The sequence below is a fragment of the Xiphophorus maculatus genome, chromosome 14 (assembly GCF_002775205.1).
Source record: "Xiphophorus maculatus strain JP 163 A chromosome 14, X_maculatus-5.0-male, whole genome shotgun sequence".
NCBI classification, from domain to species: Eukaryota; Metazoa; Chordata; class Actinopteri; order Cyprinodontiformes; family Poeciliidae; genus Xiphophorus; species Xiphophorus maculatus.
The window spans coordinates 18,312,524-18,339,464 of record NC_036456.1 but is presented as its reverse complement, the minus strand read 5'-3'; the positions used below and the strand labels follow the sequence as shown (position 1 = coordinate 18,339,464).

Here is a 26,941-nt window from a genome sequence, read left to right as displayed (position 1 = left end):
CACACACACACACACACACACACACACACACACACACACACACACACACACACACACACGCGCACACACACACACACCCACACACACACACACACACACACACACACACTCAAAAATGGATGCAGACTGAGGTTAAGAAAATATAGACAAGCACAAGTATTTTCCAGGAACTCTATTATTTCTGACTTGGGGTATCTAATGGGATTTCATTGAATTGCTATGATGTCAGAGTGTCCGTCCACCCTAATGGCCTTCTAAGAACAACAAGAGGGACAGATTGGTTCCATTCACCGGACAGTCCAGACTGAGAGACACAAGCAGCTGAAACCTGAACAAGTTCTCAGCTTAAAAGGTGAGGTTTCTTTATTACTATGCTGAAAAATAATCATTAAAATGGCATAGCTGGAATAGATAAGTAAGATGGCTTAATGTAGTTTTCTCTACAAAGCGCAGTACAGACAATTTATTGTCAAAAAGTTTATTATTATTAATGAATAAAACAGCATTAATAAGTAAACAATCCTTGATTGTGTGTCAGTTAAGCGAAAGCACCAGACACCATTTCCCCTCCATGTTATATGTACAACTTGAAGACATTTTTGTGGTCTGAAAGTAATTTAAAAAAAAATAAACATCACCTTGTAATTTGATAAGTTTCACTCTCATGCAAAAAGAGAGAAAAATCATTTTTTTTGTTCAACATTTATGTGCTTAGGCTAGATTTAAAAAATGCTTTTTAAGTGCTCTCTTTTAATTAGACCATTACATGACCAAAATCATACTTTATAACAATAATAAAAAGGTATGGAATAGTTTGTCCAGTTTTAATCATTACATTATGACCTGACAAAAAGCTAAATACAAATATTTTAGCGCTTTATTTAACCAAAACTAGTGAGTTGTAACTGTTTTCATGTGTTTCCAACATACCCAGCATGCCGCTGCGTCTCCTTTCCCTCTCCGTACTCCTCCTCCTTGTTGCCGCGGCAACCGTGGTGTGCGTCTCCATGACAACGCCGCTCCAGAGTTTCCGGGGCTGCGCAGTGCGCGAGTTCTCCTTTGTGGCCCAGAAGCCAGGCTGTAAGGGGCTGCACATCACCACGGAGGCCTGCTGGGGGCGCTGTCATACCTGGGAGGTAAAACAACGACCAGAACTTTCTAAATCCTGTTTATTTATAAAAGAGAACATATGTAAAAAATATTTAATTTATGAAAGAATAAAAGTCTAAAATGTGAAGATATGATTTAAAATAAGTGTTTTCATGTTATATTTCACCAGAATCAATTAATAAATATTGATAACTTTATTTATATTCATTAATTTTGTCAAATTAATGACTTTGAATTAATTCAACAAATTAAATAATAATCAAATATTCTGTTTGCTTCATTAGACCTGTGAGAGATTTTCTACAACTAATAATTGTACAATTTACTAAAACTTGCTATTGTGTATAAATGAAATAAACTCTATAGTACTGGATTTCAATTTCAGTTTTTCAATTCAATTTCAACTGTTCTAAACTGCACTGCAACAACTGAATTGGACCTGTTGCATTTATATTTAGTCCCGTCACTATTTTACTTAGCAACCCCGAAAGCTAAATGGAAAACCAACATTTAGCTTTATGTAATCTAGAACTCAACCCAGAACAACTAGAACCAACATTTAGTTTTATTGTTAACAAACATTTAATTTTATACCTCACTAATCTTACCAAACATGGAGAACCAACACTTAGTAAATGCCTCTCTCTTATTCAGAGAGGCATTTACTAATCCTTTCTCCCCGAGAGAAAGGATCCTTTTTCTCTAGGGGATCCAGAGAAACCCCCAATTAGTTTATAAATTATGGATTACTTATTTTTATTAACCATGGGGAACCAATGTTTAGCTTTGTCCTTTTCCTTTTTGTCTTTCTTTTGGTTTTGTTGTTTTGTTTGTATTTTCTTCTAATTCATGTAAAGCACTTTGAACTACCTTGTTGCTGAAAATGTGCTATATAAATAAAATTACCTTACTATATTCCTGTAAAATTATGGCAGGTATATTTCATAAAATAGGTAAGAACAACCAGTTTGCAGCTCCCTTTGATGTGTTTTGTGTTTGTGCAGAGACCGATAATCGAGCCCCCGTACATCCACCGACACCACCGTGTCTGCACCTACAGCCGCATCCGACACATGACGGCCCGGCTGCCGGGCTGCCTGCCCAACGTCTCCCCTCTCTACCACTACCCAATGGCTCTGCAATGCCACTGCACCTTCTGCTCCATGGAGGACACAGAGTGTCAGACCTTCTGATAGATGCCTGTTTTTAATCAATAAAAATGATTGCTGCTTATGCACAGGAGCTGAATAAAATGATTTTAAAAAACTGCATTCATGAATACCAGAATGATATTGTTGCACTGTCTGTACTTAAATTTACTTTATGTTATAGAAAGATGGTTGGCCCTCTTGATACTTGAGAAAACTCAGGTTTTTAAGAAAATGGCTGCTTATCAACTAATCATTAGTTGATAGATGAGATCAACTGACTTCAGATTAACTCATTAATAGATTATTTGCATCTGTAACACCAAGTTTTCAAGCCATAAATGGGACAAAAACAAAGAAGTAAAAACAATTGTGGATGTCTGTCCCGTCCACATGGTTGGGTACATGATTTTATACGAGCCAGTCATCTTAGAAACAGAAAAACTTTGTCTAATCTTCTCTTTACTTTGTCTGTGTGCCCAAAATGACACACACACGTAACAGAAACACACTCACACAAGCAGAAGGATGTGATATAACCCACACGCACACACAGATTACATGAACAAGTTTGGAGTCGAGGTGGACACTTTAACGACATCCTTGAGATGCTGTGGTTTCCATGACATCGGAAAGCGGCAGAGCCCCTGAGCGACAGAAACATCGGTGACCTCGCTGAGTCACCTTGGAGTAAATGTGTGTGTGTGTGTGGGTGTGTGTGTGTGTGTGTGTGTGTCCCGTCTCTCTGCTGATGAGGTGCTGTGGCTCATTCAGACCCATCGTTTCGGCTTTTCTCTGCCGGTGGGAAAGTAATCGGAGGAAACTGTAGAATCTGTGACTGAATGCATGGATCGGTGTCAGCTAACAGCTTTGAGTTAGAGCGTGCCATAAAGAAGATGGCGTCACACATTCCTCTTTCCATCAGAGTGGAAATGTTTGGGGCAGCATGATGATTCTTTACAAGATGTTTGCATGTTTGAATGAAAAAAACTGAGCATTACTCCAACAGATGTAAGTTTAAAGTAATCCTTTAAAGTCACAAACAAGGTTTGTCTGACTAGAAATAATATGGACCAGAATTCAGACCTGAATCTTATTGAAAATTTGCAGAAGGAGCTAAAGATTAGGGTGATTGTTATGGCTATGTCTATAAAACCTTGATGATCCCTGGATAAAGTTACCAATTAAGATTTGTAGTGGTGGCACCGCTAATTAGATAGTTAGTTGTGCTAACCCAAAAGCACTAATCATAAACATTAGTTCAGCTAACACGCTATACCAACATGGTACTTAGCAAAAGCTAATGCTAAATTCGACCATTATGACACCCTCATGTGTCAGTGACAACATGTGTTACAACACATGGTGTATGTGGAGTTGCACGCGTACAGTGGTCAAACCAGCTGACCAAATGTGCTGGAGCTCTGCTAGTGTTGCTAGGTAACAGTGAAATGTCTGTCCAATGTGACTTACCAGCCAAAGCAAAGTGCCTTTAATTAACTAAATTCCCACCAGCTTAGAATTGCTTTTGAAACATTATAAATGAAACGTCAACATTTTGATGTGTAATGATGCTACTTGACAAAATGTAATGTTTCAGTTGTTGACTGTGTGTTCTGTGTTTTTTATGATGTCAATGAACTCAATCAATGAAATGTGACATACAAATAAAATTGATTGATTGATCGAACAATTGGAAGGTTGTTGAAACAGCTCATTTTCCAGACTCCAAAAAACATTAATTTACTGTCAAAAAGTATTTGGGTTATTTTTTAAGTGTTTGAGTCATTTTAGAAGTAGTAGACCCAAATGTAAGTATAAAAAAAGTGTAAACTTTGCATAATATATCCCCTTTAAAAGTTTTACTATGCCTCAGCTGAGTGGCTAAATCTTGGTTATGCCTCATTCATTCACCTCATGATAATCCATAATAAAACCATACTATGTTTTCTATGTCTTTTTTAAAAATTAAAGTCTATCCAAATCAAAAGTTGCAGAAAAAAGACAGCTTTCTGGTCAATAGCTCAACTGTTTAGGAGTTACTGTCATCGTTGGTCTAATTTGGTAGCTACGTTGGTCTAAAACGGCTCTGGATTTTAGTAAGTATTGTTGCTAGGATGACACAGAGCCAACACTTCCCCACAATATACCTACCATGTGCTGAAGCCACACAGACACGCAGCTGATCCAAACCCGCAGGATCTCCTGACCCGACTCTGTCCTTCCTGAGGAAAAAACAGATTTGCTGTGTGTGTGTTTTAGCTGCTTAACTCATTCACAGTGTTCATAAACCAACACCTGAGCACACAAACTTTAGTTATTATGTGACTTTCTTTATGCACGAGTGTGTTTTTACATGCGAGTCTTTATCTAGAAAAATGCAGTCTAGAAAAATGCAGTAAGATAAAGTCAACTGTGTATGTGTGGGCGTGTGTGTGTGTTCTGCACTGATGGAAAACCTATTTAGTTTTCCTCTGTGTCACTGCAATAAGTGGTCCCTAAAAAAGCCTTAAAACCGGTGAACCAGTCGGACATGCGAGGAAGGTAACTCGAACGATAAGGAAAGAGGTTAAAGATCTGAATATTTCTGGAGAATTTGGCTGTGCAGGTAGGAGGAAAATCTGCAGAGAAGGAGAAAGAGAAGTTGGTTGGGGGGAAATCCCACACACTCATCTTTCTAATCGTGGGTGTGTCAAAAGCTATAAGTGGCGTCCCTTCTACCTGTGTTACTTATATTCCTGCATGGGGCTCAGGACAGACATTCCCACACCTGCTAGACAACTCACCTGAAAACAAGAACTCTCACCTGTCCAGGTAAGAACCAGATTTAATTCATCATCCATGTGATTAGTGAGAAAGACTCTGAAACATATTTTTTCTTCTTAGTCCCCTTCATGAGATAAAATATATATTTTTTAATGAACAGGATTTAACTGTAAAGGCTAAAGTTAATTGGAAAATAGTCACATTAACAGAGAAACGTTTATTATGTTCTCTCAAAATTGATTAGCTCTAAATTGATGTTTTGCAGGTTGTGGGGATTTATTTTTAAATGTGCCTGTTACTATCATTTTAAAACAAGAATAAAAGCAATTAGACAAAAACAGATGAGTGCATTTAATTGCTTTAATACATTTTGACTTGGCTAATATGTAACATCAAGATTATTTTCATTTGGCAAAAAAAATGAATGAGAGTAAAGATGGGTGAAAAATAATTTTTGGTAAAATCTTGATTTTTTTCCATGTTTGAGTCCATTGAGTTTCCATAATTCAGAGTGATGTCAGCACGTCCCGGGCAGCCATCTTGTTTGACAAGTCCAGGATACAAAATGAATTTTAAATTATGAGAATAGAGTGGTATTGCAAGAATAAAGTCGGGCACGGTATGAGAACCCCAACACAAAAAATAAAAGTTTTAAAGAGAAATGTTGAGCGTCTTGTGAAGTTATGCTTTGGTATTGGTTTTACAGTTAATAGTTAATGCTTAACAGAAATACTTCATCTTTTAATAAATCAGCATGAAATTACTATCAGTAGCAGGACTTTGAAACAATTGAGTCCATTAAAAAAATTAAGCTGGACTGAGCTGATCAAGTCAGATTTCATACATCTACAAGCTTTCTTTCCCATTAAAACACTTTTTTCATGTAATCTTAAGACATTTTTCTGGTCAAATTGCGTCTTTCTTCTGCTATTATTATGACTATATTCTCATAATTAAACATTGTAGCCAGGCTTTAATGCTCTGTTGTACAACTCAGAAGAGAAGACTTAAATAAAAGCTATTTTTTAAAAATATTTTCTGTCATTTGTAATTTCTTCTTTAGAAAAGAAAGTGAGAAAAAATAAAAATCACATCTATTGTGAAAAAAAAATCAAAGATTTTATTTTTAAGCCATATTGCCCAGCATGATATGAGAGTAAAATTTACTGCAGGAAATGTGCTACAACGCAGTCTTGTCAAAGTATACACACCCCTTGAAGGATTACATGTTTTCAACTCTGACAAGCTTCAGTTTATGGATTTTTACTTTTGACTACAAATAAAAAAATCTAAAGAGTGTGGTGAGCATTTGAATACAGCACCCCTGAGTTGATACTTTGTAAAACTGTCTTTAAGTCCTTTAGGGCCTTTATGTTTCCATCAGTTTTGGACTGATGGAAATATAAAGACTGAAATGTTCGTCCGTTCATTTTGTAAAACAGCCCAAGCTCAGTCAGATTAGATGAGGAGAATCTGTGAACATCAGTTTTCCAGAATTACAGTAGATTCAAAATTAAGTTTAAGTCTAGACATTGACTGGATCATTCTCCCCCCCTGAGCTGTGGATCTCTGCAGCTCCTCCAGAGTCACCAAGGGCCTCTTGGCTGCTTTTCTGATTAATGTTGTCCAGTTGACCCTGTCTTGGTAGGTTTGCAATTGGGAAACACTCTTCCCACATTAGATGATGATTAAACACCAAGATGTTCTGATGCTTTTCAGAATCAGGCATCTTTTTCTCATTACTTTACATTAGTGAACCACTTTCAATAAAACACATCAAAGCTTGTGGTTGTAACTTGAACTGTTAATTAAAGGTTATACATAATTATTTATATTTTGAAGAGCACCGTCTGCTGTTTTTCTGTGCAAAATTGATCATTCTATCCAGCAGCGTTTTTGCAAGTTTCACAAAGTCAAATTTAAGACTTTCTAAGACATTTTTAATGTCAATATGGGGGATAGTTGGAGGCTCCTAATCCAGATAGTGCCAAAACTAAAAGTATTTGGGGGGTACAGAATGCAGCTGGCCTTGTATGGAATGGCAACAGACATGAGGCAGTGATATAAATTAACTTCATCCTCAAAACTGGCCAAAAATTTGGATTTACTCACTATAGATGTCAAAAAGCTAGCAAGCTAGCGGTAGCATCAACCGCTTCAAGTCACAGAATGCAATAAGATGTCTGCACACAACTCAAACTTTATGACAGTAAAGTCTTGCGAGGAAAAACCCCCCAAAAACGTATACAAGATCAAGCAGTCCAGCCTGTGATTAATGTATTTAAGGCCAACTCACATTTTTAATTTAATTTAAGACATTTCGAGGCCTTAACTATAGATACATTAAAGACCTTTTAGGAACCCTGTTCAGTGCAAATTTTTAAAGCTTTGACAAAAACATTCATAGATAATTAGTTATGACAGAGGAAACGTTTTGATTGTAACTTTATTATTGGAGCCTCCCTAACAGATGCCCCCAAAGCGAGACAGAACAAACCTTCTGGAGTGGAAACCCCACATAAGAGGAAAAAACAGGGTTTTCCCCTTCGCCATCAGCTGACACAAAGCCTCAAACGTAAATACTCAGCCTCAGTGCTGACCTGTTATTGTGGTCGTTCCTACGGTCCTAATTGAGTCCCAGCGGGGGTCTTTCTGCTGCCGCCACGGCGCTGATTCACAAACCTGGAAAAAGCTGGCAAAGCGGAGGGCAGAGGTCAGGATCACTAAAGTCCCAGGAAAAGTTTAGCTTTGTTTGCACACGTGTGGAAATGTGTGAGTCAGGAGGGGGCCGGGTGTCACATAGCATGTGTACATATCACATCTGGACTGACGTTTATGAAGAAAATTATTTCACAGTGTAGCATTAATGCTCCGTGCAGTGAGAGGGAGAGATGTTGTACGTGATGAAGTTGTGTATGTGCATGTATCAGCAGGTAACTGTTCGATGAGGCAGACTGGAAAGACAAAGACAGGGCTGTTATTATTCACATTATTCATTCCTGCAGGAGGGGAAATCACCTCAGAAGGAGGGGGGAAGCTTTAATTTGAGGGGAAAATTGAGCAGAAGAGGATAAGAAATTTTTTAATGGAGCCCCCTAGGAGACATGGGGGAAATATTTTCTTTTGCTTTACCTCGCAATAAATTTGCAAATAAATCCCGGTATATTTTGTATTCAGTCACAGTGATAACAAATGTGCAGGAAATTGGTTGAAAATCAATGTGCTAACTAACACGCTCTTGTATGTTTGTATAATATCTTTCGGTGGAGATGTGACTACACATGAACCATTCAGACTGACGGCGACTAAAACTGTCAGATGGCAATTTTACCTGTGAAAATATTCACAAATAGTCCAAATAGTTTGGGTGTTTCTTTCCTTCTTAAGAAAGTTTCCGTCATGTTTTAAAGTAGGAATGGAAAACCCATGTTTGACCTGTTTTCCTTCAGCATTTTGCACATAAGTTTGAGGTGCGTTCATTAAAAAAAAAAAAAGATATACAACTTTGGATAACTCACAAATGAGATATTAACATAGAATTCCTACATGGAAAAAGAAGATGCATGAACTAACTGCTAAATACATTATTGTGAGGTAAAAAAAAGAAAGAATGTTCTTAGTGAGAATCTGTAAATTTGGTTTGGTCAGCCCAAAAGCAAAACAAAACACACTTTAATTAATTTAGAGAGGCCTTCACTTGTTTAAATCAAAAGTCAAGGAACCCATATAAATGATTTATTTATTTATACAGGTTGTCTCATTGAGATACAATATCTCATTTACAATTTAAACATTTACCTGTTTTGGTAAAACAAACAAAGCCACAAAACAAGCAATTAAAAAATTTGACTCAATTAAATAAGCAAATAAAACATGAGCTTCTTTAGTTCATTGAGCTCATTGATTGTAGGATTCCAGTAATGTTTAACGTACCGTTTTGTCTGATCTGTCCAGATGTTGCAGAGCATCTCACATATCTGCCTGCTGGCCCTGATGTCGCTGCTGATGCTCTTCTCTCCTCTCGGATGGAGCAAAGAGAGACAAACCCCAGGATGCCACCTATACCGTGAGTTTCAATACGGAGAAAGTAGCAAATAACTTTGCACTACAACGTCTGGCAAAAAAAAAAAGAAGTTAACTTAGTTGGGGGGGGGGGGAAAAAAAGAGTAATTCAGTTCAGGTAGAGGTTGTAAATCTTCACAACTTGTTAAACTAACAAGTATATCTTCTATTTCCAAAATAAATACATGTAAAAATAAAAAAGCTAGTTTTAGGAACTAGTACAGTAAGGAAAATCTCAAACCTCTGTAAGTTGATCTGCTGAGTCTAGTTAATGCTGTTCCTCCTTCCTTCCAGCCATCAACGTGACGATCCGCAGCGACCGTCGCGGCACTTGCAAAGGGACCCATCTGGTGTACGCCTGCGTGGGCTACTGTGAGTCCAGCGCTTTCCCGTCCCGATACTCGGTTCTGGTGGCCTCAAACTTCACACACAACATCACCTCTGCTTCACGCTGCTGCACTATCAGCAAGGACGCCAAGGTGCGGTCTTCTTTGTTTTCTCAGTCTAGATCAGTGGTTCTTGAACTTTTTGGACCTGTAAATACCAAGTTTTGAGGGCACCACCATCAAGATACAAATTTTAAAAGTATACTACAAAGGGAACTGGACTTTCTCAGGGTGTTGTCTCCTGACAGAGAAACAAACAAAATAAAAAATTATCCTAAATTTTGTGATTGGTTAAAGGATAAATATTTAGGTTTTCAATTTAAAAGATTTCCAAGTTTAAAGTAAAAGAAATATCATAAAGTTCCTTAGAAGTACCTTCTTCAAGTCTAACAAAATTGTCAAACATTTGTGCTACGTTTGTGCAGCAAAAATGTTCTTTTGTACCGCTATCATTTTAAAAATATTAAATGTTTCCAGAGGTCGTGAAAGGTCAACCAACCCCTACCTTCTACAAATCTGACTAAATTGATGTCAGTGAACTCAACTATGTTAGTGCTGCAAAAAATTTGTTTGTGCTGTTTTTGCTTTGAAGATATTAATGAAAGCTTAGAGGTCAAAAGGTCAACTAGCCCCCCCACATTATCCAAGTTTAACAAAAACGGCGTCAAATGTTTGTGCTACGTTTGTGCAGTAAAAATGTTCATTTGTGCCGCTATGATTAAAAAATATTCATAAAAAAGTTTCCAGAGGTCATCAGAGGTCAACCAACAACACGCTCATATTTACTACGTCAAACAAATTTGGTGTCAAACGACTCAGCTACATTTGTGCAGCAAAAAAAATTGTTTGTGCTGTTTTTGCCTTGAAGATATTAATGATGACCTATGAATACTTTTTTAATATCTTTAAAATGTAAAATGATGAACGCCTCCCAATGACATGTTTTAAATTGACACTATATACATAAAATGAAATGAATTGAAATTGAATTACTTTGCCTTAAGTATTTAAGAGACAAATTTCAGGTAATAAGTTCAAACCAAGTCTACTGGACTGTAAGGTATGAAAACACCCGAAATCAGCCTTATTTATCAACTACCCAATCCCACTGGTTTTCAAATTTGGAACGGTTTGAACTTAAACTGGGTTTTAGGTTTTGAGTTCTGACTTCAGAAGTAGATGGAGCAAATAATAAGTAGCCATCAACACATTTGTTAGCTTCAGCTTGTACAGAGAATGCTCATCTTTTCATAGTATTCTTATGAAGCAAAGAACACTTTGCTGTTTTCAGCTGTTTTTGGTCATTAACGAACCTTCACAGGTCATTTGTATTTAATATTTATTCTAATATTAAATACAAATGATATTAAAATATAATTTGTATTGATATTCTGGCCAGTTTACAGTGGCTTGCATCATTGTAAACTGTTTGGGGACCCAAAACAGTTTGGGTTTGGTCCCCAAACTGTTTTGTTCACAGCATGTGGATATTCTGTTTTTTCCAGGTCAAAGTTCGCCTGGACTGCCCGCGAGGTCGGCACTACGACGAAATCGAGATCCTGACGGCAAAGACGTGTCGTTGCGACATGTGCCGCAAATCCCGCTACTGACATTTCATCATTTCTGGACAAAATGCTGGATTCCAACAATTCACCGCATTAAAAGCAGATTATAGTTTACAGAGTTAAAAACAAAAAAACTATTTCAGCAGAAATTTTTCCACTTCTGTCCATGCTTTGAATATACAATATATGCCTAACTCATCGAACTGAAAATGTTTTAAATTTTTGTCCCTAATTTTTCTTTGATCATCGAAAGCAAGATGGCCGCTGTCCTGACACTTTCAGTTGTTCCTGGTCCACACCTGAATCAAATGAACAGTCATGCTTATGACTGAATAATTTGTCTCAGAAGACTTGTCTAAACTTAGCAGGACCCCTGTTGATTAAACTCTAAAATCCTGAAGAAGTCAACAAAATTAGCGTTTTATTCATCTCAAGTTCTTCTTAATTACTGGATGAAAAATGTGTTCTAGTTTCACTTTTATTCCATTTGTCAGTCATGTTCTGTAAGAAATCTTTTCTTGGAAAAAAGTGACAAAAGTGTAAAAACTGAACATTTACAAAGCCTGGAACAGCAGTGTCCAAAGTGTGGCCATTAGAATGATTCTGCATGACCTTTGACATTAGACAGACATCTAATATCTAAATGTCTCTCTGCATCTGGATTCTAGATGCAGAGAGGCACAGTCTCAATTTTTTAGAGTAAAGTGGAAAATGTTGGATACAAAAGGTTTTTAGTCTTTTTATGTTTTTTCTCTTAATTTGCTTTTTTTTAAGTCAATAGGAAGTGAGAGCACAAACGTCCAGCAACATTTACTAAGATAAAGACTTGGACACATGTTCAATAAAGTAAGGAAAATCAGACTTTTTCAAAGACCGAGTCTCTCCCTAGTCCATTCTAAACAAATCATAATTATAGACAAAAAATTTAAATAAATAAAAAAACGTATGCTTTTCTTTAAATAAAAAGAAAATCTGCGACATTGTTTTTATATTTCAGAGGTACGATGATTTACAAATCCCTTTTCTATTAAAATCTGAATCAGTTGTTTGCTTAATTAAAATACTGCATGTTAATTTAAGGCGGAACAAGTAAAAAATATATATTGATGTATTTTTAATTGGTTCTCTGAATTTGATAAATGCGGCCTACAGGTTTGGACATCACCAGCCTAGAACAAGAAGCATAACATAAATAACAGCCGTGGCATTGTTATTTAGTTACTTTGTTATTTGCTCACCTCTCTGCTAACTTGGTCAAATAAATCAGTACAAATCACATAAAATGGTCAAATACTGAGGATATTTCATATTGCAATAACAATTATACAAAACAGGAGACCAAAAGAATGTAGAAAATGTATTTATTATGAATCTGAACTTCAATGACCATTTGTAAATAATATCTGTAAATTAAACAAAGACTGTTGGAAATGGTAAATTAAACAAAATAATGCACTACCTACTTCCTTTAAATAAATATTTGCCTATTCTTCATCTACTACTCGTTGTGATGTTGTTTTTGTAACAATGAACTATTCTTATATTTATAGTTAATGAAATGTTAGTGAAAGACAACAGAGGAAAACAATAAACAGATTATAATTTGGTTATTTGACTTCTTGGTGTGGCTTCTTTAATAGGCCTCATCATAGCATGTTCTGCAAAAAGGTAAAATTGGTCATTTAATTTTAAGTATTTAATTAAATTATTGTTTAAACCATAATTACACAAAATTAAAACGTTAAGGAAGTAAAATATAACAGTTCAATTTGTTGTGAATACTCACCTCTGCCATTTTTCTCTCCCAGCAGGTGTGCACAGGTAAAACGTTCCCCAGGTGGATTGTGCACAGTTATTAGTTCTGGGTCTGCACCACAAGGGAATGGATTAGTGGTGTGTTTCTATGTGGAGTAATTATTGGAATTAAAATATATTCTGCTTGACCTGCTTTGTAAATGTTTCATTAGCTATGCATTGAAAGGAAATATTCTTGTTTTGTTGATCCTTCTTCAGTTGTGTATTTCCTGTAATGGTTTCTCCCAATTCAGTTGCCTTCTTATTTAAGTAAGTTGTCATTCATTGTTTTAGTGTGGTTTGGTTTTCTGTTGCACTAAAATTAAAGAAACTTCAATCATTTTGGGTCCCACTTCCATGACAGTGTTCTAGTTTTAAATGTAGCCAAGCTCTTAGCGTGAATGAACTTAATCTGAGTAAAGTACTGTGTAGGAGTAAACTTCTAAAAATCACCTGTTTAATCTTCAGGAGGTCTGAAAATGAAAGGGAAGACCTTTCTGCAAAAAGGAGAAAGAGAGAGAAGAATACAAACTGAACAGTCAACACTGCCATAAAAAGTATTTTTTTTCATATTGCAGCTATTGTTTCCCTCTGAGCCTGAACTGCAAGCTTACGCCATACATGGGCTTGTCAGTCCTAAATGTGCCTGAGGATATCTGGCATCTGTCTCACCAGACTTGTCAGAGGAATATTAAAAAGTCTGCAGATAGTAGCTGGATTTCCCCAACACTGTGTAATCTCTCAACTTCTTTCTTGGACTTCTACAGTACAATTCAGCTCTTGCTTCAGCTTTGGGCATGAAAGTCAACGAAGCTCAGTGATATAACCATCATAGGTCTGAGTGTGCTGAACAGCCATGCCTTTTTAGTTTCTCTCCAAATATTTTTAATGTTTGTGGGTTAAGGAAAAACAGACTGGAAAAGCTGTGGTGTGATTACAGGAGGAGCATCGGTTGCCTACCAGACTCCACTAATGTTGGAAGATGAATTAAAAAACTACGTAAGTCAGCAGCTTATGAAACTTGTCATAAGCTGTTGATGTCTAATGCCCTTTATTTATTGTCTAATTGATTGACCAACCTGATAAGTTGCTTGAGAATCCCTGGTTTCTCAGGCATCCTGTCCTTCTCTGCTGTGAACTGTATCATCTGAGGCTGTGGAAGAAATCAAACTCATTAAGCAGTTGAAGAACCACAGGGCTGGGCAATAAATCAATACCATTATATGCCGGTAGACACGTATTCAGTATCAAAAGAAAATAAATCTAATTGAATGTCCAATAATTTAAAATCCGATCCAGAACCGCACAGCATTCTGGGAGATGTAGGCAGAGGAACGGTATTAGCTGTTCAACCTCCAGCTAAGTTAGGGTGGTGGAACCAAGTAACTCACTCACTCTTTGGTTACCTAGCAACTCACTCATTCTATGGTTACCTAGCAACAACTTGTTGAGTAACATGAGCAGCAGTTTAAGGTTTAACCAATGAGGCTCATAACTGCTTAAAAATAAAAAAAAGTAGAGTGAAAGAAGAAAATGAGTACAACACCTCAAGAGGAAACTGGATAAAACAAGAAATGCCACGCCACCAGTTTGCCATATTTTGGATATTTAAAACAAGAACTAATCAATAATTATCAATATCGACTTATATGACACACTTGTATCGTGATAAGTTTTTCACCTAGATCGTTGAGCCTTATTCTATTCTCAGTTGGCACACCTATCTACTTTACATTAAAAAAAACCCAAAAGATTAACATGACATAAATGGGGGAGTGGTACAACTTTTGGTTTTTTACAAAATATTAAAAGGAAATTCAATGTTGTTGTAAATGTTATATAATAAATTATTCATATAGCAACACTCTGTGCTTTGTACAGTGTCTGTCCTTGCAGTGCTAACATATTGTTTGTCTTAGCCGTTACTCTATCACTATTTATTGTTCCAACTAGAAACCCCAGAACTAATTATTTAAGAGTAATTGGGGCATCTTCCATTACAACTTCATCAGGTGAAGCCATGATGACCTCAGCTAGCTTACGGTTGCAAGACAGCAGTCACCTCAAATATCATTATGTCTCAATATCACCAAATCTCATACGAATAAATAAGTATAAGTAAAATTAAATTATTTCCTTATACTCTCTTATTCTCCTGTGTAGGCCTAGCACATTAAGCATTAAATGAATTAATCAAGTGATAAATTAAAATAATTAATTTCCATTTGCATTATCATTTTTCTCTTTTCTCTCACTCTTTCTACCAAAAACTGACAAAAGTTTTCCGTTTAGTGTTTTAGTCTCAGCTAGTACCATTTTTGAAGGACAATTTCATTTACAGAGATGTAATTAATTTTATTTGTTGTTACTGTTGTTTGTTTATTTATTGTGGATATCTAAAACGTCTTCAACTTCCAAAGTCTATTGACCTTTGACAGTGTGTTCTTGCATTATATATACCATTACATTGCTTGAAAATGGTATCAAAGCAACAGTATCGTTTATCACATTTACTTTTGGGGCAATTTATCGTCCAACAAAATTTGCTATTGTGACAAGCCTACTCCTGTTCTTATCCAAACCTGTAAAATACATTAACCAACCTCCAGGAACACTGATAAACGAGAAGCTCCATGAAAATGTTCATTACACATGTCAAGAAGAGCTTCGTGACAGAAGGGCACACTTTGTACAGAACATGCTGTCCAAACTGAACCCTTCTAAAAGCTTGAAGATTTGTACCGCCACTGGCAGTTTGAAAATGTTTTTTTCTACCTGTAGCAAATGTTAAGAACAAACTAAGCAAAGGAAGGGGAGAAAAAAGTCAAAGTGGACGAGTGGAAGAACAAAGGACCGGGCGAGACAAAAGGCCGGGGGCATGACGGCAGCGGAGGAGGGTAATTTGGGGACTTAGTTGCTAATCAAACTGAAGCACAATCAGCAGAAACGCTCACGTACACATAATCACACATTTACTCATACAACCTGATGTAATGCCATTATTAACCATAATCGCCCTCGTTATCCCATCTGTCAGTGCAGCTAGCCTGAGGTAGTAAGGAAGACGGTGATGCTACGTGTGCTTCTATTTTTACATCTAAATGGGTTAGATAAGAAAATAAAAAAGATATGAGACTGAAACTGGCAGATGAATATTTTCTAAGTATATAAATTAAAATAACTTTAATTTGAGATTAAGGGTATTATGCTTCCTTGAAAAAGTTAGGGCTATACAAAACGTGTTTAATACATTTTCTGCCCAAAATGATTCTCAGATAAAGAGATTTGTTTGGTCAATTCTGTCTATTTTGAGCTAATTTCAGAATGAGCTGTCTTAGGGCGTCCTGTCACTTTAAATCCTAATAAGCTACTGCTGGCCACGACCCCCAATTCAATGTTTTCACTCGCATATGAAAATGGCTGCAAACAGATGTGCAACCACACAACCGTACATCTTTGAAAAGCAGAAGTGGAGCCTCCAGCACCACTAACAAGTGCAGGATTTGGTTTTGTCTTGTCTTTTTCAGCTGCCATTGTCCAGCGCATACAACATTAAAATCAGCTGACCAAACATGCTGGAGCAAAGCAACCCAAGCTGGGGTTGCTAGGTAACAGCGCAGTGCCTTCTGATTTGTGTTGTTACATTCAAGAGGTTTTTTAAATGGCTCATTTTTTCAGACACAAAAGACATTAATTTACTGCCAGAAATAGCGCTGGGTGTTTTCTTTAAGCATTTGGGTATTTTTTAGAAGCAGTTCAAACCCAAATGGAAGCACAAAATCATGCAAAATGTAAATTTTGCACAATAAATCCCCTTTAGTAAAAAGTTTCACCTCTTCAGTAGTTGCTGGATCCTGCGCTGCCTCCTCCACCGTGTGCTGATGCTCCAACTCCACCATCCTGCAAGATAGACACAACACTAACCTTTGTAAAATACCTTATTATACTGTCATCATATGGGAATTATATCAAGGATAATTAAAGTAATGTTTTTATATGACGCAAGACACAACAAGAGAGAAATTTAAAAATCTGAAGACTCTTTTTCTCAAGCTTTTTGACATAATTTTATTAAGTTTCTTATGCTTTTTATCATTCTTTGTATAACTGAAGGATGGTTTTTGGTGTATAAAATCACCAAAAATGTCTGTGAAAAGTGCTTTATAGATTAACTTTACTTACCAGATTTTTAGCAGAAATATTCATATCATTTTATTATGACTTTATTCATTTGTATTTTACTTTTACATTAAATTATGCTTAGATAAAATAAGGACTTTCATATTTATATTTATATAGCTGATGACAGAAAATATTGGACATTTATGTCCATTTAAAATTAAACATAACTCCCAAATATTCATGTCAAAATTCTCCTTTAATTAAAACTGAGACCAATATGTTATTTTTTCCTTTTCTAAAATTCAAGAGCAGAACTTTCTTCTGCTCATAAAAAGTAAGTTTTATTCAAAGTAAAATTTTAGTGAGGTACTTTTTACTTTTTAATTTAAGCCACATTTCACACTAGTAACTTTACTTTACTTAAGAAAAAATATCAAAGTAGCTGTATTTTTACTTGAGTGCATTATTTTCTACTTTTTCCACCTTTGGTTAAGCACAAAAAAAAAACAAATCTTTGCTGCAGGCCATCATGTAGACACATACTCAGACATAAAGACAAAGCTGTGAAGCAGCTTGTAAGAAACCATTGAGAGCTGAACACTGACAGCTGTAGATGCCGCACTGATATACTGTTATTGTAGCTTAAACTCTCATCTCTGGGTTTTAATCTGTGAGAACAGCTCAAAGATTACCAGAGAAATGCTGCTGATGCTCCCGGCCCTTTTGTGTTTTAGGATGTTTACACAGTTTGTGCATCTAAGCGTCTGCTCAGCAAGTGTAGAGGATTCTGTTTATATAAGTGAAATACAATCTAAAGTCAGGAAAAAACCTTTTTTCATGTGTGTATGCACAATCGAAATAATCGTTTACGCCACACTGATCGGACTGTCAGAGTGATTGATGTGGCGCCCGCTTGCCTCTAGTCTCTTTCATATCTGCGAGAACGGCTGAAGCGCGTTCGTGTGTGAGTAAAACTGTGATAATTACGATGAATGAGTGTACCAAAGCCTTTGAGATGCTGTTTGATGATGTAAGGTTAACCAGCATGCTGTTCTGGTGTTATAAGAGTGCAGGAAACTTTTAAGTAATACATAAACTCAAATATGTACTCAATGTTTAGATTTTTATTATATTTTTATAGTTGAGTGGGTTTTCAATCTCTGACATGGCACAAACTGAGAATCCAACACTGTAAACCTATCTAAAAGTAGCATAAAATTTGCCTCTATGTCATTGCATTTTTGTTCATTGTTAGGTTTCATATCTGCTGAAACATGCAACTATATTTACTCAGCAATAAATCCATAACCACTATCAACTGTAAGGGCTAATCCAGGGTTTGTGTAATGTACAGCAGCAGCTCAGTCCATCGTACCATCCTCCATTGTCCACCTAATCTGAGAAATCTGATATAGATACAAAACTTCTAGGATAATTTGCAACGACTTTGCTTGTATTGAAAGCACTGAATCCATTTGGACAGCTTGAGTGAGGGTTGCAACACAGAGATCAGTCCTGGATCAGTACCGTAATCTACGCCTCTTTGAATCAGTAATCACAGCAATATGAGCTGCTGTGATCTCACCTAGTATGATGTGAAAAGACAAAAGTATCTGTATGTGCTGGTTGGTAAAGTCACTTTATTTCAATAGCACAAAGTGCTTCACAGAAGCCGAAAATTCATAAAAACAAGAAAAGTTTGGGTTGACTGGGGGCTTAGTTCTGTGGTTATTGTGGAGCTATAATATAAAAATTGCCTTTCTTTTCCAATAGAAAGTATTCCAGACTAAAGACTTCTTTGATTTTTTCTGTTCTTTGTGTATTTCCTGCTGTATAAAACCCCAGTTTGTCACAGCAGGTTGCTGCTCATACTGGAGGTTTCCTTCTGTAAAACAGAGCAGTTGCTGCAAACTCAGCAACTCGCAACAATCAACCAGGTAACTCCAGAAACGTAAATAAGTGTTAAATAAAATACGATTAGATTTGCATGCGTGCAAGTTGTGTTGGAATGAAATCCACAGAACACAGTTTACAGGTGGAAACGGGGCAATATTTGGAAAAAAATAAGTTATATTCTGAATATTCTGATAGGATTTTTGGCTTGTCTCAAATTTAAATTATCTGATTTTTAAGAGCAAAATCTGCTAAAGGAACTAAAAAAACTTGAGCTGTAGAAGAACTTTGTTAGGTTGCATAAAGCCCGATATGATTGCAGGAATGCTAAACAAAATATAGCACTGATATAACTGACTTTACACGCTTCTGATACAGAAATTGTCAGCTAAACATGTCTTTTATAGATATAAATATGAAACTTTTACCATTATACCAAAAAAGGCTGCATTATCAATAGTATACCAACCCTAACAAAGGCTAATTTGCTAAATATTAATCCAACCTCAAGCTTGTGTGACTCTAATATGAATATTACTCAACTTCATGTACTCACCCAGTCACTGATTTGCTGCTTTCAGCGTCCATGTCTTTCATTAATCGTTTAATAATGGCGTCCTCTAGTGGTGAGTCCCCGCGGCTGCGTTTTGGCCTTGGCTCATCAGAAAAAGTGGGAATGAGCTGCATTTCCTTCATCTAAAATAAAAATACAAAACTTAACAGCTCGTTTTTATATAAACTTACATCAGGGTAGATAGCTTTAATATTACACAAAACTTAAAAGCAGAAATGGTTTTGCATGAATATCACACAAAAAAGGCACCTTTACAAAGGTGATACTTAGGCTTTACTGTTTGTCTTTAGGGAATAAGAAAGAATTACTCACCTTTTCTCTTTCATTCCCTGAAACAAGATAAATATTTCCACATTAGAGGAATCTTTTATTCGCTCCTTATCACATCCAGCTTGCCTAAAAGCTTGTGATCACTTCTTCATCTTCGTCTTAATTAAAGCTCCACTAGCAGATAAATAAACCGTAGTTCTTTAGCAGTGATACTGTCTGCTTATCGTACAGATGCTGCATCCATTCTCACCTCTGAACGTGTTCTTCTCCAGGTAGAGGATGATAGCAAAGGGATAGAATGACAGCTTCTTCGCATCGTGTTTGCACACTTTCCCCCAGCTCTTTTTGTCTGGAAGGCAAAGTCAAGGAAACATTTAGGTGATGGATGGCTGACAGTACCAGTGTGTGCAATATTCATACCACAAAGGACTGTTTTAAGTGCAATAATAAGCTGCTTGGATGAACGCAACTATTTAATTTAAATAGTTCAGTTTTTATTTATTTAATTTACCTTTGGGATTAATAAAGAATTTTTGAATTTTAATGTGAACACTTTTTTAACACAACTTTTATTTAAAAACCAGTATAATGACATTGATAGGGGGAACTTACTTTTTGAAGCTCTCATAATTATCATGTTGACAATGTAACAAGGAACTAAACCTGAAAATAAAAATATTTTCATACTTGATTTTCTTTTCCAGTTTCTGGAAACTACTTTAATCCAATTCCATACCAAATAGACTTTGAGACTATAGAATTTTTTAGGTAGTTTCCTGTAGTAGATGCAAACAGCAGACCAAAATCACAAGTTTTATACAAAGGAAGACCCATGTAACTGTTGATGAGCCAATTTCAGGTTAACAGACCAAACACTGGCTAAATGGGGGGTGATATATATTAAGACAATGATTCGCAAATAAAGTAAAGGAAAGGATACAAGGAAAAATGATGAAATGTTGAGTGGAGAAGGGCTGGAGGCAGTCCAAGTTGCCAAGGACAGCTCTGACAATTTCCTGAAAGCACAAAATATGAGACAGGGTAAGAAAAAGAAACATACACAGATGAAAAAAACTGTTTTAACTGGCAATGACAAAGAAATTACCTCCATTTCTTGATCAAAGCTTCCTTCTTGTAAAGCCTCATCTTCACTGAGTACATAGAAAAAAATGATATCACAAGTACAAATAACCTTAATAACAGACTCAGGTCAATAAAACCATAAAAAAGTCAATATTGACACCCTTAACATAACATAAATAGAAAACATAAAAGCATGATGCATAAAATCTAGAAAGAATTTGTAAAAATAAATTTAAAAAATTATAAAAACACATTTCAACCAGTGGCCCCATAATTTGTGCAAGTAATTTGTGAGCATTACATTTATTCTTTTTAGCCCACCATCCAAACATTGCATTAACAAAAGTTTTCCTGGAGTTAAACAATATTACTGCCTCTTTTTTTATACTGCCAAGCTCAAGAACTACACCCGAAAAAAAACAAACAAATCAAATTTGAAAATATCTGATTGGAGAATAAAAAATAGCATTTGATATATATTTTTTAAGGGTTTTGCATGAAAAGAATTTAAATGGTCAAATTTAGAATTTCTGATCATTTGTAATTAAATAAAAATCCAACTCAAAACCTAGCAAGATTGAAAATTACATGTGGGTAAACAAAAAAAAAAAAAGAGGCAGTTAATGGCTAAAATTTCCAATGAAGTGGTTAAGTATCAGAAAATGCATGTATATTTTCGATATACGGTGAACACGTAAGTCAATAATGATGACATTCATAAAAAAAAAATTGAAAACACACACATGGATAACTGACAGAATATTTGTAGCTCTGGCTCTGAGTCAACAAAAAGACACCAGAGTTTCTTTCTCTTATGTTAAAAGGTTGTGATTTTCCCTCAAACCTCCGAAGGACGCGAGAATAATGTAAAAACATGAATATCTGCCTTGCCTGAAGCTGTTTCCTCCTCTAATCTTGAACTTGTAGATTAAACTGTCAGCTGTAAAGAAGCGAGTTTCTGGGGATGGGAAAGAAAAGGGCCGCAGCGCCATCTCTGACCTGCCGTAACTGAAATTAGATAACGTACAAACAGTTTTTAAACTTTTAACGCATTTTTAAAATAATTGTTCAACTTATTATCGGGTAGTTTTGTAAATAAACTCCCATTCTAACGGTCTTCTAATTACCGTAATAGCAGCAGAAAAATGGCGTCGTCAAATTCGTCTTCTCTGTAGCAACTTCAATCTCCGGCAGGCGGCAGGACGTCAACGGTTAACAACCTGCCCGTCAATCAAGCCCGTTTCTCGTGTCTTTATTCCCGCCTCTAAGTCAGTTGCGCTACTCTGATTGGCTTCGTCGTCATCCAATCAGCGGCGCCAGGGCAAATGTCACTATGGTGACGGCAAAAAACCGCCCAATTGTCTGTCACATGACTGCCAGCTGATAACCGGAAGTTTTTTGCAGTTGTCAGCGTTGTGCAAGGTAGATTTTTATTGTTTAGTTGACATTTTCTGCTGTTCCTTGTTAAAAGTGAATAGTTTGGGGTTGATGTTATTTTATCTTAAATTATTTCAACGGAGATTAGTTAAAACTGTGATGTTTATGACAATTTTAAGCTTATACCGATCATTTAACTGTAATTATTGAATGGTGTTTACAGCTTTAAGTTCAGCTCTTGTACTTTGCTATAGCTCATACATTTACAATGCGTTAATGTTATTTTGCACCATTTTATTCTAGTGTTTAATTGCCATGCCCCGTATGTTTCTTCATTATTGACAGAGCTGGGTTTTCAGCATCAGATGTCTCCCATGCCTGTCTCTTCTGCACATTCTGTTGCCCTGAACACCGGACTTCAGATGCCCCTGTTGGGTCTGGGGACCTACAAGCTCTGTGGCCCTGCAGATGTTTATCAGGCTGTGGATGCTGCTCTGGCTGCTGGATACAGATCCTTCGACAGTGCAGCGGTCTATCGCAATGAAGCTGACTTAGGCAAAGCTCTGAGAGAACTTCTTCCAAAACATGGCTTGAATAGAGAGGATGTGTTCATAACCAGGTGGTTATTTTTTTTTCTTCTGTAGTTAATTGTTTACATTGCCTGTAATGTCCTTTCCTCTATGTTTTGTTGCAGTAAGCTGGGCCCTAAGGATCAAGGTGTGAGGGCGATGGAGGGGGCTCTCCACAGTTTGTCCCAGCTGGACTTGGAGTACATTGACCTCTACCTGGTCCACTGGCCCGGTACTCAAGGACTGCCAGTGGCTGACGACTGCAACCCAGGTACATGACAGATCATACTATTGTTTTCCTTGGAAAAATAAAATTTTATTGCAATCTAGTGCAATGCTTTTCCTTCCACTCTAGCTCTCTCAACTTTTGACACATTGCAACCACCAACTTTAAAATATCTTATAGGGATTTTATGTGCTAGTCCAACACAAATTACTACTAGAGCACAGCTTATTCATTTTTGCACAGGTAAACCTGTTTATGTGTTTTTGAGTGTTTGGTGTTGGACATAAATAATCTTTATTTGTGGTTGTTTTCTTGTATTGGCATCAAACACCGGGTTTCTTAAAAACCCATCTGATTAGAGTTGCCATTGACTAGTAGTAAGTGGAATATTGATCAATAGATATTTATATTGATCAATGTTCATTTGCATGATGATTTTGACTATGGAATTTGACAAAATTTAATGTTTACTGCTTGTTTCACAATTGGTTGCTGCATTATGTTTTTATGATGTAAATCGCTTTGAAGTGCCTTGTTGCTGACATGTGCTCTATAAATAAACTTGATTTGACCTCATCAATAAAGCCTCATTGATGTAGACATTTTTAATCACAGAGGTCCAGTTTGCAAAACCTTAAGGCTCCAGAAAGAAAAATAACTAATTCAGTTTATATTAGGATAATCTGTGGCTCTTACAGATTCTTCATAGTGGTTGTTTTTAGTTTTCCACTGACACATTTTTACTCTTAACTCTTGTAATTAAGATGTTACGATGGAGATCAGCTCTAATTTCACTTTAATATGAATTAATATCTCAGTGGTTAAAGTGTTTTTTTTATTTCCCGGGTTTGCTGAATGATTAGTGCATTATGTACTGTGTTCACTGAATAACACTGACCTCTCATGTTTGCTCCCTAAAATATAGATGCAGGCTTTGTGTAACAGGATGATGTAACGTTTGATTCCAGGTAACCGAGCTCAGAGTTGGGCTAGTCTGGAGGAGCTGCATGGTCAGGGGAAGCTGAGAGCCATTGGAGTCTCCAACTACACACCAGCACACATGAGAGCTCTGATGCAAAGCTGTAAAGTTCCTCCTGCAGTTTTACAGGTAGGACACATGAGATATACCCCCATTATGCATTAGCCTTTAATCACAGTGGATTTCTGCATGACTGTCAGTCTCTCACATCGTTCAGCTCTCCACTGCAGCATTTCAAACCAGGATTGAGTTCTGAACTTGGACTAGGCCATTCCAGCACCTTAATCTTTCAAGGATCAACTTTCTGTTGATGACTCATTTTGGTCCAAGCTTTAGCTGTTGGCTGAGCTTCATGGTATTTGAGTATTAAAACTGCCTTATGTAACTTTTACTTTTTTTAAAAAGAAGTTTTTTACATATTTGTTTGAACTGTCACCATGTCATGGCAACATAATATGAGACAGATAATATGTGAAAAAATTCATCTCCTCCCGGAGCTACCATCACAGTTTCAAGAAATGCACAGCTCCCGACCAAAAACAACCAATCAAAGTCAGGAGGAGGGTCTTAGCGCTGTGAGTCACATCATGAACGCGCTGCTAAATGTGCTAATGATGGAGAAACAAATTACCATTACAGTGAAACCGTTGATCTGTTGTCATTGGTGGCCATGCTAACTAGCCTTAGCAATCACGACAGAGTCTGTATAGTAGCAGAGAACAAAGTACTAGTGATAAGTGAAATTATCTACCAGTAGAACAAGATGTTCTTACAGTCATTTTGATAAAATAATGGCCAAAGTAATTTTTTTATCAAGAAATGGCTTAGGCCGTTAATTTAGGATATTATAATTGGGGAAAAATGTCTTGTTCTGCTCTACAAAAGTACTTTTTCAATACTAAGTAATTATTTGCTTAAAACATGCTAACATTTGTTGCTGAAAAGTTACTTCTAAGTTAGTTTTGACTTATTTCAAATATGCTAAGTAGACCAAAAATGCTCAGTAATATTTTGTATTTTTGCAGTGTGTCTGGTTTATTTCTGAGTTTTTGCTTCCTGCAGGTGGAGTTTCACCCGCGGCTCTGCCAGCCTGAACTGAGGAGTCTGTGTAAGGAGTTTGGTGTCTGTTTTCAAGCGTACTCATCTTTAGGGAAAGGAGAGCTGCTCACTGACCCGGTGATCCTGGAGGTGGCAAAGAACTGCGAACGCACACCTGCACAGGTGCACATCACTTACTGTGTCTCCATTAAGCATAAAGCTGCACAACTTGAAATTACAAAAATAAATTTGCTTAACGGAAACACCAATTTCGAAAAAAGCTCACAAGTTTTTGATAAAAGCTTTTTTTTTGAGCTGGGATGAGATGATTTTTCAGCCATATCAACATAGATGTATGTCACAGAAGTGAAACGGAAACACTTTTTCTCATCGCGAGTCACGTGATCAACATCTGGATGTTACAACTGGCCAAAACTATGACGACGACGACAGGAAGTAGAAGTAGGATGATGGTTTGCTTTTATTTTTTAAACGTGATGTGATGCCGGCTCCTCCAGAGCTCTCACCGCATTGCACAGTTTATAAAAAGTTGTGTCATTTGAACGTTTTGAATCCATGGCTCTTCTGTAAAATGACTGACAATAAGTTCCCCAAAATGTCGCCGAACCCACGTGTAAGGGGTTTGACGCTCCAACGCCTGAATAACATCCCAACATTTCCTCTCATGGTTGGTGCATGATGAGCGCTGGCGCCATGGCTGATGAATAAATCTCATGTAACCATTTACATCTTTAGCTACCATGTTTTTAATGACTTATCACTTGAACAAGCTTATTTAAATGCAATTTTAATTATTTAACAGAAATGGCAGGATTGTAAAATTATGTTTTTTTGACATTAGTAGAATATAGACAAATATTTGTGCACATTTATAATTTAAACCCAGCAACTGTTTTAGTGCCAGTATTTAAATTTTTTTCTCTTTGTTGCCGCCTACCAGGTTTTGTTACGCTGGGCGGTGCAGCAGGGCATCCCGGTTCTTCCCAAATCCTCAAATCCAGAGCGAATACTGCGGAACGCCGAGGTGTTCGACTTCACCCTGAGCGACCCAGATATGGACCGGCTGTCGGCTCTGGACTGTGGTCACAGGTTCTGCTGGGATCCATCGGAGGTGGCCTGAAACAGCAGCAGTGGGTGGAAAGATCTGCCATGATGTTTTAAAACCTTAACAGAGGGAAAATGCAGACGTGATATTTGCTTCGTAGTTGATTCTCAGTTTGCTGTTTAAACCAAGTATCTACAGGATTTCTACATATTTTAACATTTAAAGGTAAAATTATGTTAAAAAGATTAATCTGCACATTTTTACAAAATGCTGCTGTTTGCACCTCTCATTCACACAGAAACAGTTTTACTGTGAGAAAAACTAAGAAGTTTGCCAATCGCCCGCTATCACTTCCTGATTTCACAACAATAGCAACTTTTGTTTTTTCATGGGTATCTCACTTTGTTCTGACATGAAAACTTCTAATGTGTTGAAAACATTGTGTGCTGAAAATAAACAAAAGTCCAGCTGTCATTGTTACCAACAGGAGAACCAATGGCTGTTTCTGTTTGTGGACCAAAGCTGAGCACAAATGTTTCTGTTTTTGAAAATATCCTTAAAGCTGAGGCCTTGAATGTTTGTTTTTTGGTTATTTTCATGCCATCTTTAGTATTAACTGTGTCTATTAAATGCTTGGTGCTACAGTTTTAACTTTCTTCAGCCAATCATTTCACTGTGTTTTGTTTTGATTTTATATGACTGACCAACACAAAGCAGCGCACATCTGAAGTGGATGGATAATTATACATTTTCTTTACAGGTACACATTTAAAAAATGTGCCTTGCATTTGTGTTACTCTGTCTTCAATAAAGTGTAACAAACTGTCTTCAGAAGTTTTCTAATTAATAAAAATCACCTGTGTGCAATTTAACCTCACTATGAAGCCAGATGTTCCACATCATATTTTACATT

General features: G+C 36.6%; 4 protein-coding genes across 4 annotated transcripts; 3 read left to right on the top strand and 1 right to left on the bottom strand.

Annotated features, from left to right (window-relative positions):
• The first annotated feature begins 304 nt into the window (after nucleotides 1-304).
• On the top strand, nucleotides 305-2,381 carry gphb5 (glycoprotein hormone beta 5). Its single transcript, XM_005799625.2, has 3 exons — nucleotides 305-352; nucleotides 935-1,136; nucleotides 2,115-2,381. Exons 2-3 carry the CDS (start codon nucleotides 936-938, stop codon nucleotides 2,301-2,303), a joined length of 390 nt encoding a protein of 129 aa, XP_005799682.1. The 5' UTR covers nucleotides 305-352; nucleotide 935; the 3' UTR covers nucleotides 2,304-2,381.
• A 6,597-nt stretch (nucleotides 2,382-8,978) lies between these two features.
• On the top strand, nucleotides 8,979-11,142 carry gpha2 (glycoprotein hormone alpha 2). The gene is made up of 3 exons (XM_014468975.2): nucleotides 8,979-9,090; nucleotides 9,381-9,565; nucleotides 10,978-11,142. Exons 1-3 carry the CDS (start codon nucleotides 8,979-8,981, stop codon nucleotides 11,080-11,082), a joined length of 402 nt encoding a protein of 133 aa, XP_014324461.1. The 3' UTR covers nucleotides 11,083-11,142.
• Nucleotides 11,143-12,381: 1,239 nt separating this feature from the next.
• Nucleotides 12,382-21,990, bottom strand: majin (membrane anchored junction protein). The gene is made up of 12 exons (XM_005799623.2): nucleotides 21,901-21,990; nucleotides 21,665-21,781; nucleotides 20,796-20,841; nucleotides 20,631-20,706; nucleotides 19,941-20,039; nucleotides 19,733-19,749; nucleotides 19,403-19,542; nucleotides 16,665-16,731; nucleotides 13,911-13,984; nucleotides 13,285-13,328; nucleotides 12,824-12,904; nucleotides 12,382-12,695 (listed from the first exon to the last, which is right to left on the bottom strand). The coding sequence occupies exons 2-10, from the start codon at nucleotides 21,763-21,765 to the stop codon at nucleotides 13,289-13,291; spliced, it is 660 nt and encodes a 219-aa protein (XP_005799680.2). The 5' UTR covers nucleotides 21,766-21,781; nucleotides 21,901-21,990; the 3' UTR covers nucleotides 12,382-12,695; nucleotides 12,824-12,904; nucleotides 13,285-13,288.
• Nucleotides 21,991-22,126: 136 nt separating this feature from the next.
• Nucleotides 22,127-26,855, top strand: LOC102219732 (glyoxal reductase-like). Its single transcript, XM_005799622.3, has 6 exons — nucleotides 22,127-22,195; nucleotides 22,496-22,769; nucleotides 22,845-22,990; nucleotides 23,914-24,053; nucleotides 24,987-25,145; nucleotides 25,924-26,855. The coding sequence occupies exons 2-6, from the start codon at nucleotides 22,516-22,518 to the stop codon at nucleotides 26,101-26,103; spliced, it is 879 nt and encodes a 292-aa protein (XP_005799679.2). The 5' UTR covers nucleotides 22,127-22,195; nucleotides 22,496-22,515; the 3' UTR covers nucleotides 26,104-26,855.
• Nucleotides 26,856-26,941: the final 86 nt, after the last annotated feature.

Excerpts from the sequence above, each read along its gene's own strand:
- LOC102219732 (XM_005799622.3), top strand. The coding sequence starts at position 22,516 with ATGTCTCCCATGCCTGTCTCTTCTGCACATTCTGTTGCCCTGAACACC. Across the intron at positions 22,991-23,913 it reads GGCTGACGACTGCAACCCAG|GTAACCGAGCTCAGAGTTGG; the intron begins GTACATGACAGA and ends GTTTGATTCCAG. Across the intron at positions 25,146-25,923 it reads GCGAACGCACACCTGCACAG|GTTTTGTTACGCTGGGCGGT; the intron begins GTGCACATCACT and ends GCCGCCTACCAG.
- gphb5 (XM_005799625.2), top strand. The coding sequence starts at position 936 with ATGCCGCTGCGTCTCCTTTCCCTCTCCGTACTCCTCCTCCTTGTTGCC. Across the intron at positions 1,137-2,114 it reads GGCGCTGTCATACCTGGGAG|AGACCGATAATCGAGCCCCC; the intron begins GTAAAACAACGA and ends GTGTTTGTGCAG.
- majin (XM_005799623.2), bottom strand. The coding sequence starts at position 21,765 with ATGGCGCTGCGGCCCTTTTCTTTCCCATCCCCAGAAACTCGCTTCTTT. Across the intron at positions 20,842-21,664 it reads AGAGGAGGAAACAGCTTCAG|TGAAGATGAGGCTTTACAAG; the intron begins GCAAGGCAGATA and ends CTATGTACTCAG. Across the intron at positions 13,329-13,910 it reads ATTCTCAAGCAACTTATCAG|AAAGGTCTTCCCTTTCATTT; the intron begins GTTGGTCAATCA and ends TCCTTTTTGCAG.
- gpha2 (XM_014468975.2), top strand. The coding sequence starts at position 8,979 with ATGTTGCAGAGCATCTCACATATCTGCCTGCTGGCCCTGATGTCGCTG. Across the intron at positions 9,091-9,380 it reads CCCAGGATGCCACCTATACC|CCATCAACGTGACGATCCGC; the intron begins GTGAGTTTCAAT and ends CCTTCCTTCCAG. Across the intron at positions 9,566-10,977 it reads CTATCAGCAAGGACGCCAAG|GTCAAAGTTCGCCTGGACTG; the intron begins GTGCGGTCTTCT and ends TGTTTTTTCCAG.